Genomic DNA, 18442 nt, shown 5'->3' with positions numbered 1-18442 from the left:
GTAGTTCTAATATCACACTAAATTAACGCTTAAGAATTACGATAAAAATAAAAAAGTTTATTATCTGAACAGTGTTTGAGGTCTGAGTTTTTGACGCGTAATAGACTGGAAAAGCGATATGGTGGACAGGCTGAAACCGTGCACTTCATTTGAGGTGGCAAGATGGCAGCTTGCGCTCTGGACCGAGCAGTTTCGAGGTAGCTGAAGCTTTTTCCATTTCCGGGGGGCGATCATGGACGACGCCCTCGCTGACAAGCTCCTAAACGAGCCGGCGGTTAACCTGTGCTTCCACAAAGATGTTTTCATGCGTGTGAGTTCTCACTGAATGCTGCTTCTCTCTCGCCAAGATATTTCGGGGTGGGCCGGTGCAAGCTGTCTAGTCGGTTTCGTCCTCTTTACGACAGCTTTTGAACTCTGCCGCTCACGAAATTTACCGCCCGTTTCTTTGTCGCGTTTTTACAGGAGAACTTCTCTGTGGATACGTTCGTCAGCGAGCACAGGAAGCGCGCTAGTTTAGAAAAGCTACGGGATGACCTCGTCGTTCATCTGAAGTTTCTCCGATCGTCTATGATTAAGCTCATCAACAAAGATTACGCCGATTTCGTTAACCTGTCAGCAAATTTGGTAAGCACCGGCGACACCTTGACCTCATATCTGAAGCGCGAACCGTGGTAAATTGCTGCATTGTGTTCCTGCTTTCAGGTTGGGCTGGACAAATTCATAAAGAACATCTCTAAACCACTAGAAGAGCTCAAGCAAGAAGTCAACGTATGCACACTTAATTTTTTTCACAGTTCGTGTGTGACTGACGATTGCGAAATGAGCACCTATTCTGCAGAGACTAACTACATGAGACGTTTGCCTAATTAGAGAAATCGTGTTTTCAGGGTGCCAACGCCACGTTCGAAGCGTCACTGACCCAAGCAAAGAATGAGCTGGCCGCTAGACGCGCTATTCAAGAAAAAAAGGTAAACGGCTTTGCCCTGTTATTTCTCTGCCTGCTGCACCTGAGGTAGCCCACCCAACATCCGCATGTGTAAACAGACTGACCTGCGCCCAGCCATGCCCACACGTTTCGCCCTGATGAAGCATGTAAATTCACATTTAACTTTTCAGCAATCATTCGGAGCCGTTTCTGGAATTTTCGGCCGGTTTCTGTGGCGTTGACTTGGGGTGGTTGAAAATTTGAGACAGTCAGTGTTCTTTAGTGCAAGTGTGCGAAAGAAGCTAACAGCCTTTGAGACCAAATTATAGTTGAAACCAACCTTTAGCTGGATAATGGGGCTGGTAGGTAGTCTGAAACTCGGGCCACATATAGCGTAAATACCTTACATAGTAGAAGGCGGGACAGCCGCCACTGTAGCTTAGTTGGTAGAGCACTGTACACATTATGTGGAGGTTGTGGGTTTGGCACGGGCCGCTGGCATGGAGTTGTTTTCTCTTGTGTTTAAAGTAACTACTGAAATAAATTGTGAGTTGTTTATTTTGGAGTTTAACATTCCAAAGCAACACTAAGGAGCAATGAGAAACGCTGTAGTGGAGGGCTCTGATTTAATTCAGACCGCCTAGGGTCCTTCAACGTGCGTTGACATGGCACAGCACACGTGCATTTTTGTATTGCGCCTCCATTGGAATACGGCTGCCGCGGCAGGAATCGAACTCGCGACCTCGGGATCGGCAGCCTAACCAAAGCCACCACGGTGGACTACTGAACTAATTTCCTTTTCTGTTCATCACCACCATGAAAAGTAATAACACTTGCCCATGCTTCTCTTGATTTCAGAGGCCGTTGGCTTCTTTCGTACAAGTATCCTAATGCCTGCCTCATCTGCCTTATTCTTGTATTGTGTTAATGTATTCCCTCCGTGGTTCTTTCCGTGCAGGCCTTGCTGCAGCAGGCGATAGCTGTTTCCAAGAGTGTGGACAAGATAGAGCGGCTGCTTCCATCTCCCGATCGCATGGATAGGTGAGACATAAATGTCAAGTGCAGTTTGTCCATTTCAGCTGGCTACGTCCAGCCGTTGTGTACCAGTAGCCATACGAGGAGCTCCCTCTAGGACTCATGGCGTTCACTGTTCAGTGCTGAAGATATTGCCCATTTTCAGCGTTGCATATCACTACCAAAAACTCGTCTAGAATGTGATCTATGTCGGCTGTGAAGTTTGGGCAGTCTGGGCAGGGAGTGAAAAAGAGAAAATATCTTTTACACAGCACCAAAGCCAGCATAAAGAATACAGCACAGCTGTACCATGCGTATTTAGGTCTTCCTGGTGCGTATTTCATTTCATTTTATTACCTTGAAATTCTAAAGAAGGGGTGCTACATAAGGGGTGGCAAGAATAAGAAAAAATAGTCACAGTAAAGGGAAATTTTTTTACATTTTCAACAAACTGTGATGAGCAGGTGATGTTGGCAGCGTTGCTTGGGGGTTATTATTTATTTTTTTGTTTATTCAATCTGTCAGTCTCTTCAGGGACTGCAATACAAAAGGGCACTGAAAGGATGCAGACAGAGGCAGTGTGAGGTATCCATTACTCTTATATAAAAGCTTCGACGAGGTTTCCATTTTTAGTGCTCATCATGTTGGAAAAATCTGCCCATCTCTCTCTGAAGTCTTGGTTGGCAGGTGGCAAAGTGGAGAGAGGAAAAAAGGGTAGGGTGTGGTGGGTGGAGAGGGAGTACGGTGTGTCACACTGCAATTTCTTGATTGTATCAGGAAAGGGCCAGCCGTTCGAACAGATCCTTTGGCATTTCAGCCGGGAATAGAGTTTTACATGTATGAAGACTGCCAAGGCACCCTTTTGGTCAGCGCATATTCATGGCATTGCATTTTTCATGTCTACCTTGTTGCTCAAGCTTGAAGCATTAAGACTGTTGGAGATCATTGCTTATTTAAATATACAATAGAATCTTGATGATACTATCACGGTTGATACTAGTTTCGGGATGATGTGAATTGGTAAAATTCGCTCGCCGGAGTGCATTGTGTGCATTATAAATAATTTCGGGTGTTCCAAACACACTCCCACGCTACAGGGAATGATACGAACGCATGAACCGCGACCACACCCTCAAACACATCGCCGATTTCTATTGTATGGTATGCAGCGTGAGCAGTGAATGGTGGTGCGGCCCTAAATAAATCCTGTCAGCTGAAAACAGGTCTTCGTGAATGCACTTCTTTTAGATCTGCATACGGATTTTGTTCGTTTTGAATGATACAAATTTTGGATGATGTGAATGTTTTTCACAGCCCCCGTGAGATTTGCATAATCAACATTCTGCTGTAGTTGTTTTGTCAGTGTGTTAAAGGAGCAGCAGCAAAACGAGCATAAGATGACAAAAGCTGGGTTCCCTAATTATTCATGTCTATGCAATCATAGTTTGTTTATTTATTTATTTAATTGAAATATCATAAAGGCGTAGTTGGGTGTTACATAAGGGGTGAATGGGAAAGCATAAAAGGATCAAAACAACCAGCAGGATAAGAGACCTTGTTATTGTCGAGATAAGCGAGGATAACAAAGCAGCGTTGCAGGTATAAGGAATATATCGGCAGACAAACAATATTTGAATTGAGAAAATTGAGTCCGAAAAAAAGAATCCTCTCAGAGTGGCATCAGCATCTTAGCGATAGACTGAATTAATGTGGGAGGCATTTTCTATAAAAACGAGTCATGACAACACATGTCCAGCTTACCATAAGTGTAACTGTGAAGAGTTTTGTAATACACAAAGCTTCGTTCGAGCACAGTAACTCGGAAGGATTCATTGCTTCTGCGTACAGGTGGACGAATGAACAAGTGGAGCAGGTGGCCATCGAGGTGAACCAGGTACTTTTCTACCTCAGCAAATGCAAGCAGGTTAAGCTGGCTGGAGCACTGGCCGAGGTAAGTTCTTTGCAGAATCTCTTGACCTGGAAGTTTAAACAGAGATTTAAGTACATGTCATGAAAGTTGCAGAGCGAAGAGGGACATAGAAAAGTGTGCCTACCTGTTTTGGTGCGCATCATGTCTCTTCTGCCTCTCACTGCCTCTCAGTGTTGCCACAATACTGTAACAGAAGACGCCACTTATTGTGCCAGTTGCCTTATTGAACTCACTCTTCTCACAAAAAATATGCATGCAGGAAATCAGTGGTTATAGCCTGGAGGCTTTGACCTCTTGTTTGTAGAAGCTAATGGAGAATGCATGAAACCTTCTTTCATTTCTCTTGAGCCACTGTAGCTGCGATGTGGTATAAGAATATTATGGAAGGGCATAAAAAAGGAAAACCACCACTACTTAATTGCATGGATCTTTGATGTAGTCCCTAAATTTAGAAGCACACTGCATCAGGTGATTCCTACTGGCTGATTACTTGTTTTAATTGAGTATGTTCCCAGCACTGGCTTTTGGGTAGTCGATCACATGACAGAAAACCATCGTTTCAGGTGAAATGGGCTGGCTAGTATGGAACCTGGACAAACTTTATTGGGTACACATGTGCCTTCAAAAGAAAATAAGCAAGTCAATGGCAATCGTAGTGACAGCAGCACATGGTGATCATACGGGTCAGAATAACCGTGGCTTTGCGTACGCTCTCTTTAAGCAGGACTTGGGACTTTTGAGGTAGAACTCCTACTTTACTGAGGCCAGTCTGGAACATTGTAGAATCAGCCGTGTATGATTGTGGTTCTTGTGAACGATCTAGCCATTTCCATTGTATGTGTGTTTGTGGCTCCCCTGCATGGAGGACAGAAAATGATGAAGCCTTGCGTTTGTGTCAATAAGCAGAGTTAGAAAAACCAAATGCATTGCCACTGTCTCATCAAATATACACACCTTCCTTCATTTTGAAAGCTTTTCTAAGTGAGTAGATGTGCCTGTCAATTACTGCACTGTCTTGGCGCAGAGGGTGAATGCTGTGACAGAGCTGCTTCAGAGGCACCTGGAGGACAGCTTCCTGCACGGCCTCAAAGTGGACAGCCAGTCCGAGCTGAGCTCCGTGCTCAGGATCTGTGCAACGCTCGACCGAGTGGAGGCAGTTGAAGAGCTCTTTCGCAGGCGCATTGTGACACCCGCTTTGGATGAGGTAGGTAGGAACCACTTATGGGCTAAAATGGAGAGCTCACAGTATGGAAACATTTAGAATTATCATATCTTTATTTGTGTCGGTCAAAGATGCCGCCTTGAAATCAGATTGTTGAAGTTGCAGCACCTTCTGAAACTGATGCGATAATTATCAAGCTATCTGAAATAGTACAGTTAAGCCTCGATGTAACGAACCTACATGTAGTGAATTCCTCAATATTACAAAGTTTTCGAGGTCCCCAGCCCCTCTTTCATTTGAAACACGTGTATTTGGGAATGAAGCTGGTGCAGCGGTTGACTTTGATTAGCGAACTCGCTAAGCCGGCTGTAATAGCTGGCGCTGCTTTGCTTGAAATTTTGTTTAACCACACATATCTTTGATGGCGATGACGAATCGCTTTGAAAGGAACGCCTACTATTGCTCTTCCCAGACAAAAGCAATGCCTACCAGGATCTGTACTACACATTCATCTGTGCTACCCAACCAGATTCAAATGTGGACATGCCTATATGTCATTTCTATTGCATGTAACCTGGCATCAGTGAGTTGCTGAGTGAAGAATGGGCCCTTTACATAAAACGATTAGTCAGACTAGCTACTCGCCAAAGCTGAATATTAAAAAACAAGAAGGTCATGTTTTGTTAACAGGATGCGCTCCGGTTCGATTCCAGCCTGGTACAGTACAGTATGCTTAGTGCAAGCTTCGAAAATGAATACAGGAGGTCAGTACGAGGTAGTTGAAAAATAAAAGCTCGATTTAGGGCTTATTTCAAATGTGCTCCTTAATTAAGACTTGGGATAATTCAAACTGATCTTGCATGTCCGAACTAAAACGGAATTTTAATGGGATTGTCCTGTGCATCATAGTGCTTCCTCAGTTGGCTGTGATAGCTCCTAACCAATGATGGATTCTTGTTTAGATGGTGACCGAGAGAGTGGTTCAGGAGGTTGGACTGGATGGCGTCTACAACCAGGTCATGATGTTTGTCAGTACCCGGTGCCAAACACTTCTTGACCTCACGCTGGGGGCTGCCAGGTTTGTGATCTTCTCCACTGCTTTGCTTGTTTTCATTTGCCTGCCTCGCTGCTTTGCTTTTTTCTCTGCCTAATAGCAAAGAGAGGCAACATGTTACTACCTGCGTGTTCTGTTCTGGCTATTTTGCTTTTCTTTTTTTTGCTCTTTGCTTAATGTGAATGAACTGTGTTATCGTCGTAAGTTATCTAATGTCAACCTATTGATACTATGATCTTTTTTTCCTGACTGCTTTGTCACAGTGCCTCGTGAAATGCCAAATCTTTGGCGAAGCTGATAGTTTCATCAAGAATGTGTACCAATTGGCTTCCTTATGCTGGCATAGTTGCATCAGTTGGGAAACCTGAAGGTGCTAAGAATATGGTCCCTGGAAGCAATGTGTTAACTGTCTCTAAATGTTCTAAATGTTTAATCGCCTCAGTGGCAACTGTACTGCAGTAGATGCTGTCAATTTCAGGCATCATGAAGTGAACAACGAACAGCGAGACACACACAGTAGGACTTAAAATGAGACAAACAAATTTTAAAATATTTTTTTATTTTGGTGCATGCCTGGAACCAGTTCAGTACACAAAATATTGCTGCTTCCCGAATGTTCACTTTAAACTATGGGCCCAAATTTTCACGCACAAGTGTTCTTAAATACTGCTGGTGTGAAGTTCAGCAGCACAACGTGGGCTCTCACTTCATATTTTTTGACCAAGGAGGTTGATTAGAAAATCTATTTTGTCTTAATGAGCTGGCTAGGGTAGCTGCAAGAATGAAATCTTTGCGGTAAGCGCATAGCCTCATCTAGTGTTGTTATAGTCCTCCAGGGACCTGTCGATCATAGGTTGTTTTATTTTCATCTGCTGTTGCCTGCTTAGATGTATTTTTTTTATTTGCTGATACCTGTAAGAGGTGTGTTTCATCTTTTAAGCTTTTACTTTGACATTCATATGTCTGCTACAAAACAGATGGAACCTGCTCCAAAATGAAATTTTTTCTGTTATAAGACCTGCTACAAAGCAGTCATGGCCACTCCCCCACTGTAATGCTGTAAATGGACCGAATGTCTTGTGAAGTATCTTCTGGGCTGAGTACATTGCAAATGTAGACTGATTTCTGCGAGCACTAGAAATTCCAGAATTTTCAGACCACGCAGCAAGAAATGCTAATCGACAATTTTATTGAGATAAATTATTGATAAATGCCTTTGCACCTCATGCAACAGGTGTAGATTTTTCAAACTCTGGCAGATTTGATAATACGTTTTCCTGTATAATATGTTTCGTTCTTTTTTTTGCATTATTTCTGAAAACGTATCAACGACATACTGTATGTAGAAGACGTTGATGATAGTAAATCGTGATGATGTTGATGATAGTAAATCGTGCAGTGGTGCAGGATACACTTGTGCCACGATGATGGCTCCTTCTTAACATATAATACGGAGCATAACGGAATCGCCTTTGCCCCCCCACCCCCACCCCCCCCCGCCCCCCAGAAGAAAGCTAATGTGTCTCTTTCCTTTTTTTTTCTCTTTGCTTTGAGCAGTGTCGCAGATTCGAACGCCAGTGGGTATGCGTTCCTAGAGAGGGCGATCTTGCCCCAGCTGGTGCAGATGCTGGAGGACCGGCTGCCCTGGGTGTTTGGTGCAGGTGATCCCGACTCCTTCCAGCAGCGCTTCGCGGCCAGCCTCGCGTTTCTCGAGCGGCTCGAGCGCCTCTGTCACAATGTCTCTCAGGTGGAGAGCCTGCGGGCTCAGCCATGCTACGTGCGTTTCCTGTCTAAATGGAACCTCGCCATCTACTTTCAGATCAGGTACACGCACTGACACTTCGAAGCATGTTTCTATATTTTTTTCAAGCTTTGAAAGCAGTTTGCTTGGCCGCATAAGGGACAGCCAAGAACTTGCCATAACCACTCTGCAACTGTGGCATTTTGTGGCTCGATATGGCCCCACAGTTTTAGTTTACAGCCATGGTGGTCATATTTTGTCAGGCGTAAATTGCAAATATAAAACGCTCATACATTGTGCTTTTGATACCTGTTAGGGAACCTCAGGTGTGGTCAAAATTACTTCAGGTATGATAAAAATAATCCAAAGCCTTGCTACGGCATGCCTTTCAACTTAGATGTAGTTCTAGTTTCTAAAAATACATTCCTTGTAAAAGCATGCTCAAATACTACAATTATAAATGCAGCTAAGGCATCCAAGGGCGCATTACAGTGAAGCACTGGTATATAGGTAGTAGTGTTGTGCTACTGCTTGCATTGGAATCATGAACCTTGTTGTTGAACCGGTAGTTGCTTTGACTTGCCTAATATTTAAGATAAGGCCACTTTTCTGCACAAAAATCTGGGCTTGAATGAATGAGTGGTTCCTGCTGCTAGATTTTTGCATATAATTGTGCGCTGCATGACCACAGGCACTCAATGCAATGGTCAAGTGGTGATTTTTGTTTTTTCGTAACTGACTTGTTCTTATTTTGTTTGTGTGAAGCAGTTTGCTTATTTGTGTGTAATTACAGTCTCAGTATCGACTAACCTGTTGGCTTATGGACATTGAGAGAGCTTCTGGGGCATATTGCTAATGAAGGCCATTTTGTGCTCCCATAGAATTAACATTGTTCAGAAAGGGTTCTTGAAGAGCTAATTCTGCAGTGGAATCTCTTTAATTTGAATGTCTTTTTTTTTTGAAGCTGATGCTTTTGCAGAGTCTCTCCCTAATTTGAACTCTGCATAATTTTAGCAAGTTTTTAGTCCTCTTCGAGTTTGAGTTATTGAATGTAGACTATGGTGTGAAATTCGGAATCATAACGCTTAGTGGATGGTTATATAAACAGAGCTAGCATTCCAAAGCACTTTCATGTTATACTAATGTTTCTGAGCACTTGTACAAAATGCTTGCTGTAAAAAAAAAAAAGCAACTAGTACCCAAATCCTACTGCCATGTATCAATGTTTTTTTGCCGCATGAATAGGCCCAATACGTAAATTTTATGTATGATTGATATTCACAACCTTTGATGTGGAATTGATATCAATCATCAACACAGCGTCAATCACAAACATTCGCAATGCGCAGCATCATTATGAGATGATTTCAAGTGTCTTGATGCTCTGTGTTGATGAGCAGTGTTAAGTTTATTTTGAGGTTGAGTTTTAATGATGAAGTGTTTTCAAGTAGCATGCTCCTTTTCTGTTGAACGTTTTTGTATTAGGTTCCAGGAGATAGCTGCTCAGCTGGAAACTGCCCTAATCCAGCCATCGCAGCGTAGCAAAGGTAAGAAAAGCAGGTCATCCCCATCAAAGCACTAATGTAAAAGCATCAATATATGCTGACCTTTAGTCTGTGCGGTTGCCCATTTTCCTACATGTGGGACGCTGTTGAAATGTCCTTTTTTTGATGAGTTTGATGAAATTTTGATGAGCTAGTGCAGAAGGGCATTTTCCAGGAGTTGTGTCTCTGGTGTCTATATCTGTGGATAACCTATCTAAGTTCCAAGCGGAGGTATTTCATGAAATTAAATTTTAAGACTGCATCAAGAGAACCATTGTAAATGTTTCTTGGTTAGAAACCCGTTCGGCACAGCTCAGTTGAACTTGACTGCTTAAACTTAAATTCTGTAGCATTTTTATGTGATGCCATGCCTAACAGTAGTGCATACCTGTAGCCAAGATCCTAACAGAAAAGGTAATAAGCAATTCATAGCTGTATTAGTCTATTAGTTCTGTTGGTCCGCGATTGTGGCGATGCCCTCAAGAAATGTAGTAACTCATTTCATGTGAAGACATAAGCAGTAATTACTGTTCATATAAGGAACAGTAGTTACTGCTTATATAGTATCTGTACCGGTAAAAGTTTTGCAGTGCAACGTGCCAGTTTAATATATTATTTGCAAAATAATGTGCAAGAAGTAGCCATTTTTATGTCTGGCGCGAAAACGACTGCTTATTTTAAACTGCCTTCAGCTTAAAATTATGACCTGATAAAACCCGAATTATTGTACCTCGTGTTGAATAATCCGATTTGTACCCAAGTTCTAGCTGGAAAAATATAGCCCGATTTCTACCCCCCAAATCCCCACACGCAACGTGCAGGTGACGAGTTCTTTCTGCTCTGTCACGAGATGCTGTGGAGCGCACTGCGGCACTGTTGGGATGAGGACGTCTTTCTACCGCCACTGTCACACCGATTTTGGAAGCTGACCCTACAGCTGCTGGCTCGGCACAGGGGCTGGCTGCAGCAGTACGTGGCTCGGACAACGGGCGCCCGAGAGGAACCGGCATCGGGACCCGAAGCCGGAGACAGTGAAGACAGCACGTCCTGTGATGCATCGCTCGACCTCTCCAACCCGCAGGGGGCTGTCCTTCTTGTGATGCTTCACTGCGATACGCAGAAGGCTGCTTCCATGGTGAGTTGGGATCGGTTTTGTCAGAGTGGCTGTCTGCCTGCCTTGATGCTCAGAGTAGGTGCGGGCATGACGTGCTTTGCAATATGCAATATTGAAGGAGCAGAGTCTCAGTGGCTGACATAGAACGAAGAAACGAAGCCTATTTATTTGCAACTATAAAGGATCTAATTATACGAGGAGATTACATTACACACACACACATACATACGCACAGTAGTTAACACAAGACAACACATTCGACTATGCACAAGGGTTCTCAGAATTGTTTTAACAAAACCTTTAGAGTGCTTTATGGGTTTCCTGAACACCTGAATCCATGCCTGCCTCAACCGCTACCCTTCCTATGCCCTCCTTTCCTTTTTCTTTCAACGGGAACCTTATTTTATTTGTTTTATTCTTTATTTTTGTTACATAATGTTTTGTGACACAGTGAGAGCTTCTTTCACCATCTGTTATGTCAAGTTCCAGGTTTCTTAAGACCCTGCATACCACTGGTATTACATTGCCACTCTTGAAACATTTTAGTGTGTGCTTGATGGATCTGGGGACTAACATATGTTTACTGTTGCTGCAGAGTTTGCTTGAGCTTTGGTAGGTTTGCTTCTCAAGTTTAGTTTTCGCCTACAGTCGACACCAGAGAAATCGAGCTTGGATACATCAAATTATTGTTTATATCTAACTGTTAGAATGTCCCCTTAAAAATCCTATGCAAAAGTATGGCAGTGTTGTTTGCGTTCATCAGATTCCCATTGCAATACAATCCGACTTACAAAGAATGCGGCGAGATAGCCGGATACGATCACATTCTATGGAGCTGCAAAAAGGCACCGCCACCAGCGGACCTACTACCAGTTTTCCTGTAGAGCGGTGGGAGCTAGGCTATACTGGCCAGCTCAGACCCGTTGACGCAAGTCCGGGCCACTGAGTGGGCTCACAAGGTCGCCGAGAGCCATGGGCTCGAAGTCACCTAGTATAGTGCCCACTAGGGTTCAGTGCTAACAGTAAACGTTTTCCAATTCCATTCAGGGGATCATTCAATATATTGAACTGCGCGCCGTGCCCCTTTATACGGTGCTTCTAATGGCACCCCTGCAATCACTTTTCACACATGGAGCCATGTTGGCTGCGCGGCCTTGGGCACCTGCTGGCAGCGCTAGTGCTCTAAAACCGGATGACGAGGTCAACATGGGGTGTGCTAGAGGTATAGGTTGCTCAATTTCAGCGAGACACTGCTGTCGTACGGGGAAGCCATCATTCGATGCATTGGTTGTCGTGCGGTGAAGCCAGCCTAGTTGACCAAAGGTGACGCAGAAATCAATGGTATCCTAATTTTAATTGAGATATCATTGCATTTATAGTGTACCAGTAACAGAATTGGACATCCTATGATCGGCAGTGGCTTCTCCCAAAGCACCATCCGACGCGGGTTCAATGCGAAGTTAGCTAGGCCTAGTAACACCCAGTGAGTGGCGTGCTGCCAGTATGCTGGCTGGCAACCCATCGCTGAAGGAAGTGCGCTGATAGCTAGGGTGCACTGTATTCACGAATCAGAGTTACAGATAAGCCTATCTGCTACCATGTTTCATATATCGATATATCAAACTATTTCGCTATCCCATCCGAGTTTGATGTATCCGGGATCAACTATATTTGATTTTCTGTTTGTTTTTGCAGTCTTGAAATAGTGAGGTTTCGCTCATTTGTTTAGAGACCACCTTTTCATTTTTGTTTGCAGCTGGGATCCCTCCTCACAGACACAGTGCAGCCAAGATTGCAACGAACAGGCTTCACAGACTTCCAGCTGTTACAAGGTAAGATGTGACTCCGCTTTATATCCTCAGGGTGTCTGGGACCCTTTATCAGTTGTGTTATAAGATCTAAATTTTAGAGTGCTGTCAAGAGAAAGTTCTTTCTATGTCTGCTTGAAATATAGCAATTGTATTTGCAGCTTCCACACCAATTTTGGGTGACGTGATTCCTCGAACTGAAGGGGCCTAAATGCGTATGCATCCTTGCGTCTGCATGAATGAGCTCACATAATCTTTCTTGACTCGGGTCCCCAACTAATAAAATCTGATATCCAAGTTCCCTTCTTTTGCAGCGAGAGTTGTTTCTAGGACATTTTAGCACCATGGCACAAGTTTCCCCGGCCCGGTTTAATCTGCTCAGCATGAGATGGTGCTGCAGGTCTGCTTAACCACGAATGGTGGCGCTTTAGACATGAGGACGTTGTAGACAATGTTCAGCCGCGAATTGCTGCTGTTAAATCGTTCCTCGACCGGTCATTGTTGAATAGATTGGTGATCGGTGAGCAGGCTCCTCTTAGCTCAGATCCCTCGGAGTTCTGCGCCTTACCCTGCAAGGTTAAGCACTGGTGAATTGTTTTCTTATGTCATTGTTACTTGCTGCACTAACTCACGCTAATTGCCAAACTCGCTAATTCAGAGGCTTACTTAGATTTCAATTTCCAATTCCCCAATTCAAGGAAACAACTACTGGTAATAGGATCAGTGGGCACAATCACAATTTTCGCCAAAATTAGCTGTTCCTACCTGTGCGCGAGTACACAGCAACACCTTTCATGCCTAGTTGGTGAACACGGGCTTCCCATTCCTTGTATTTCACCTGATAGATTTTAGAGGTCGGCACATGCCATGTTTTTTTATCTCTTTACAATTCCAACAGAAGGGCTGGACGAGTGCTCGCAGCTTCTCACTAGTCTGGGGCCCAGCATATCTGCCCGCCTGGTGTCTGACGTTGCTAGAGCCTGCTGTGTGCAGCTTAAGATGGTATCTGACATTCCACGACTCTACCGCAGGACCAACCGAGAGGTCAGTTGTAGATTTTATTATTTCCATTGCAGTCGCATTCAGGAAGATGTGGCACATGAAAATGAAGGATTTCTGTTCATTGTAATTTATAGCTAACTTTCCAGTAGTTTTGAGGAAAGTTAAGAGCTCAGAGCTTGCCGTGGCCTCTGCTGAGATCCAGGAGATCCCCGGTCGATGGCTGAGGGGGAGGACATGGCTGGGACCGAGCTGTGTCTCGGGGATCCCCATCAACCCTCGTGTGCTAATAAATGCTCTCTCTCTCTCTCTAGTGTACCCTTGGACCCTATATTTTCACTGTGCTCACGCCTCAAGGGATAATCAGGTGCTTAGCTCACTGCTAGGTGCCTCCTCTTGAGTATCAGTGCTCGAGCTGCTGAATATGTACTTCTTTCTTGGAATCTGAACCCACGAACTAGTAGGCAGTAAACATATTCACAGCTCCGCTGCTGTTACAACATACGAGCTCAGAGTATGCTGCACATTTACTGTGAGGTCCTGAGCAAATGCCCACTTTGCCACCACTGTAATCTGAACACCACCTAGGGATAGAAACATGACTTCTTTACAGACAGTATGAATAGATGCCACTTGTAGGTGATTTCTAACGTACAAGTTTACATGCACAAGTGTTGTCTTGGAAATAAAATAGATTGCCGTTTCTTGTTTGGCATAGTTATGTTTATTAAGAGCCTACTTATATATTGAGCTCAGTCTGTCTGTGCATTTTGTTAGATTAACATACCCTGCTTTGCCTTAAAGTGCTTCCAAAATGGAAACAGTGCAACACATCATAGTTATGGCTGTGCAGTCTAACAGTGCTACGGAGCAGTGCAGTTTATAATGCAATAGCACTAGGAACGCCACGAACTTGAAAACTGTCCGGTGGGGCCGGCAGTGTCGGAGTCTGTGTAAAGCCTCCACCTGCAAGGTGGTGTATACGGAATTTGCCGCTTGTCAACTGACTGTCCCCCTCTCCACTTGGAGGGAGACGCCGCACAAAGAATAACTCAACAAAATTGAAAATTACTAAGAAAATGACTTGGCCAACAGCAGGTCTACATACTAAATATACAGCCTCCTAAAGACCTGACATCTGTGCAAAAATGAGGCTTGCGGGAGGTATTCCTTTTCACAATGCTTGGGAAAAGCAGCCTGGGCCTCACGAGCCACACCAGCGGCTGTGTTTGAAACAGCCACCTGCCTGTGCTGTGGCACATCGCTTAACTCCTGTGCCGCAGTGCCGGTAGTGGTATGAAGACTCGCCACGGTGTATCACTGTTAAACATTTGGCATAGTTGCTTAATCAAAATTGGAATAGGATCATAGTTGAATGGAAATTAGGGAGCGAAAGATAGTGAACTCCAAATCGGAACAGAATCAGAATTGGAATGGGTTCAGAACTGAAATAGATTGGCGACTGAAAGAAGAATGCCACCGCATTTCCCCCGCAGCAGTCCAGTTGATCGCCCCTAAATTTTCTATTTCCTCTCACAGGCTCGTAAAATTTTGTCTCCTTCTTTCAATCGTTACCTTGCAGATGCCATCAAAGCCATCTGGCTATGTCCAGCAGATCCTTATGCCATTGGCAAGCTTGAAAGATCTCGCCATGCAGAATTCCAGCCTGAATTGGGACCCCGAATGGACCACATCAGTCCTTGAAGAGGTCACAAAACAGTGAGTATGGCTATTAGCGCCACTTGCCCCAGAAGAAGATAGTCTTGTGTGGAGATGCTACGCATGTGCAACCTGCAGTAAACTCAGTGTGGAGAGTGAAATATACTTGTGTTAGCTAAGTGAAGTCATTACATAACTTCTGTTCCTTGAATGATGGAGAACTTATTGCCAACCTGAGAGATGCGATGCACTTTGATGGTGGCTGCTGAGGGAGACTTTATGTATAGACCTTTTCAATTAAGAGGTCGATGGGCACTGCTATATTGGGCACTGGGCTGTGCTTGCAGTACAGGAAAGAGCTGAGGATTAAGCTCCCTCAAGTTCTCCTTATAGCCCAGAAAACCTGTTTTCTTGAGTGCCGTGAAAAGGTTTATAGTATAGTTCAATGTTTAGGAGAATCCCCCATGGTGGAGTATATTGGTAAAAGAGAATAAAGTAAATCCCCGTGATGGAGTATATTGGCGGTAAGGGAGTAATTAGCATCCACCGAAGAGGAGACATACAGCTACAAAGGAAGGCTATAGAACTTTTACAGAATCTTTGCAGTTTTTCTGTAGCTGTATCGCTTTGCTTGGGTGGATTCTAATGAGAAATTACTCCCTTATTACGAATATACACCACCTTCAGGGATTCCTCTAAACATTGAACTAACCCAGTTCCCTCTTCAAGTTGCTGATCAACTTGCTCTCGCCCTACTATCCATTAGCCGTCCTGGTTAGCTAAACTGGTTAGCAACTGTCCCAGATGGGCAGTGGTCCTGGGTTTGGTCCTTGGGCCAAGAGGAGGAGGAGGAGAAAACTTTATTGCACTCTGCGGTTTTCGGGCATCTTCAGAGATGTTCTCTCCTTGCCTGTATCCCCAGGAGTCTTCTCTGTCGAGCTCGTCCACTTTTAAGCAATGGTCGGTTGCCCTCAGTCCATGGCTCCGCTGGCCACTGCCGCCCGTTGAGCTCGCTGTACCAGACCTTGTTGGTCTTCATAGCGGCCGCTGGACAGCAGTTTCCCATTGCTCCGCACTCGGGTTTTGTGTTTTGGGGACCACGTCTATGTTTTGACAGGCCTATGTGATGTGATATAGTGTGGGTTTGTCGTCGCAGCAGGGACATTTGTCCATGTATACTGTAAGGTGCATTTTGTTTAGTACGTGTAGGTTTGGGTAAGAGCCTGTCTGTAATTTTTCTTTACCTACAAAGTTCCTGTGAAAGCTAAAGCTGCATAGCTTTCCTTTGTAGCACTATGGCTGCACTTGGGTGGCTGCTAATGAGTAATTACTCTATTGTTACATATATCAATACAGTGAAACCCCGTTATAGTGAAGAAAAAAATAATTGTAAAATAGTTCGCTATAGCCGAAATTTACAGTACAAATTTTGTCAGAAACGTGCGCAACAGCTGCGCAATTCAGTCATTGAAGGGACAGCAATTCTAGCGATTCTTACTAGAGAAAGGGAGAGAGGTTTTCCCAGTTTTTGGCGGCGTTTGAAGGCGCTCGCGGCTATTCCGAAGGCCGCAAAAAACCGAGCCCCAGTTAGGTTGGCTTCCCCGCACAGCACCGCAATCGCAGGTTAAGCGCCGGTTATGATGGCTTCCCCGCGGTACGTCAGAGTGAAAGCTATCGCCTTTTTCACCACCTCCGCGACAGCTGACATGAGCGCAGGATTGTTGCTGCAAGCTTACAACCACCTCCGCTGCTGCTTCCATGGTGCTGTCGACTGATGCCAGAGGCATGAACGCGTGCTGACTGCTGGACTGCAGCCCTACACACCGCGAGTGCAAGATGAAAGTGCAAACCGTGGCGCGAACGCTTGCCGCATCACCACCAGTCACTTGAGTAGTGCGGGGAAAGCCTGCCGCCTGCCATCCGAACGGGTGCAGTTTGGCTCGATATATAAAGTAGAAATTCCATGCGTTTTTCAAAAATATTTGCGAAGAGGTTGATGTGGCCAATACTTCATAATATCCGGGTTCGTTATATCGAGGTTTGACTGTAGTTGGCCCAACTTTTGTTATACGAGGTCTATTTTAGTGCTTGATATGAATGTGCTTCTATTTACATGGCTGACCGTTTGTGGCACCAAAGTACAACATGGAAAATCATTGCTTCGTGGCATTGCAGCATGAAATTTATGTGCTTGTGTACATCCATTTGGAAAAGGAAAAAAATCTACTCTATGAAGTGGTAGTAAGAGTTTCTTTTAGTTGTTTTATATGATCCATAACTTGATGCACATGTACATTAAGCATAAGCACAGCTGGTTCTGCATAGTTTCTGTTGGAACGTAGATTACTTGCCTCAGTTCACAAGGCAGAAAGCCTAATGCTGCTGTCACTAAAATGCCCTCTTGTCTTGACCATGAAAATTTCTGCTGCTTATTGCAATTTTTTTTAATACCAGGTACATGACTGTGACAAAGGATGTGCTTGTATCAGTGAAGAAAATGGAAGACAGCTTGAAGAGGCTGAAGCGAGCTCGGGACCGAACACCACTGCCAGAAGGGGCCGCCTCGGATGATGACAAAATCCGGCTCCAGCTCTACATCGATGTGGAGCACTTTGGCATCAAGGTGAACAGTCTCATCTGCACCATGCTTTTGCAAGGATTAATCTGTAATCGCAGTCGTAGTCGTCGTCATCAGCTAGATCACATCCGCAGCCTGACATGGTTTCATTCCTGTCTTGAACTTTTTTTGAGTGGGAGCAAGTGCCACTCGCTGGGCTGATTGGTACCTGTACAGTTTGCAGAATGCAAAAGGAACACACAGTTCTGTAAGATAACTGTCTAGCAGCTACATTCAGATAATAAATGCTGTCCATTTTACTTTGCATCCATTTTAACATTTTGGTCACCAGTATGAAAGACCAACTCGTACAGCATAGACCTCTGTTTTGGAGTAGCAACAAGATATTTTTATCTCTCTCTCAACAGGTGGAAGAACTTGGAACACCGAAATCAAAACTTCCAAGCTACGGAGCCCTCATGGAAATAGTGGAAGCAGCCAGAAGTTCTCCAGCCTTGTGATGGCTATGATGCAACTGTTGGCACTTTTGCCAGTGACTGCACCAATCCAGCAACGAATTAATGGGACTATGATCACTGGCATGCAAAAGTATCAACCTAGGGTGCCTTTCCCCGAAAAGGCTTGTGTAAATACTGGTGGCGCTGTACATTTCTGTAGAATACTGCGGCTTGTATCACTGCTGAGCAGGTTTTTTTTGCATGACGCTGCATCCGGTTATATAATGGGTACTGTTGGCCCACGCATGTGAAAATAAAGTGAAAGTTAGAAAAAATGGCTTGACTGACGCAAGGTGTACTATTATTCAGGTATTTTTACAAAGGTGTAACTTCCAGACTGCTTGTTTTGGAACACATCGCACTTCCTCTTCATTTATTCGTTTTTCGTGGTGTTCGGGGCTATAATGCAATTCCTTC

General features: G+C 44.3%; 1 protein-coding gene across 1 annotated transcript; it reads left to right on the top strand.

The window, feature by feature from the left end:
* Positions 1–146: 146 nt before the first annotated feature.
* Cog2 (conserved oligomeric Golgi complex subunit 2) lies at positions 147–18303 on the top strand. The gene is made up of 16 exons (XM_077666349.1): positions 147–310; positions 463–624; positions 703–768; positions 888–968; positions 1884–1966; positions 3788–3890; positions 4894–5073; positions 5994–6109; positions 7643–7909; positions 9312–9373; positions 10192–10505; positions 12241–12316; positions 13191–13336; positions 14874–15010; positions 17405–17573; positions 17936–18303. The coding sequence occupies exons 1-16, from the start codon at positions 233–235 to the stop codon at positions 18026–18028; spliced, it is 2133 nt and encodes a 710-aa protein (XP_077522475.1). The 5' UTR covers positions 147–232; the 3' UTR covers positions 18029–18303.
* Positions 18304–18442: the final 139 nt, after the last annotated feature.

The sequence above is a fragment of the Amblyomma americanum genome, chromosome 5 (genome assembly GCF_052857255.1).
Source record: "Amblyomma americanum isolate KBUSLIRL-KWMA chromosome 5, ASM5285725v1, whole genome shotgun sequence".
Classification (NCBI taxonomy): Eukaryota; Metazoa; Arthropoda; class Arachnida; order Ixodida; family Ixodidae; genus Amblyomma; species Amblyomma americanum.
This window is presented reverse-complemented; position numbering and strand designations above follow the sequence as displayed.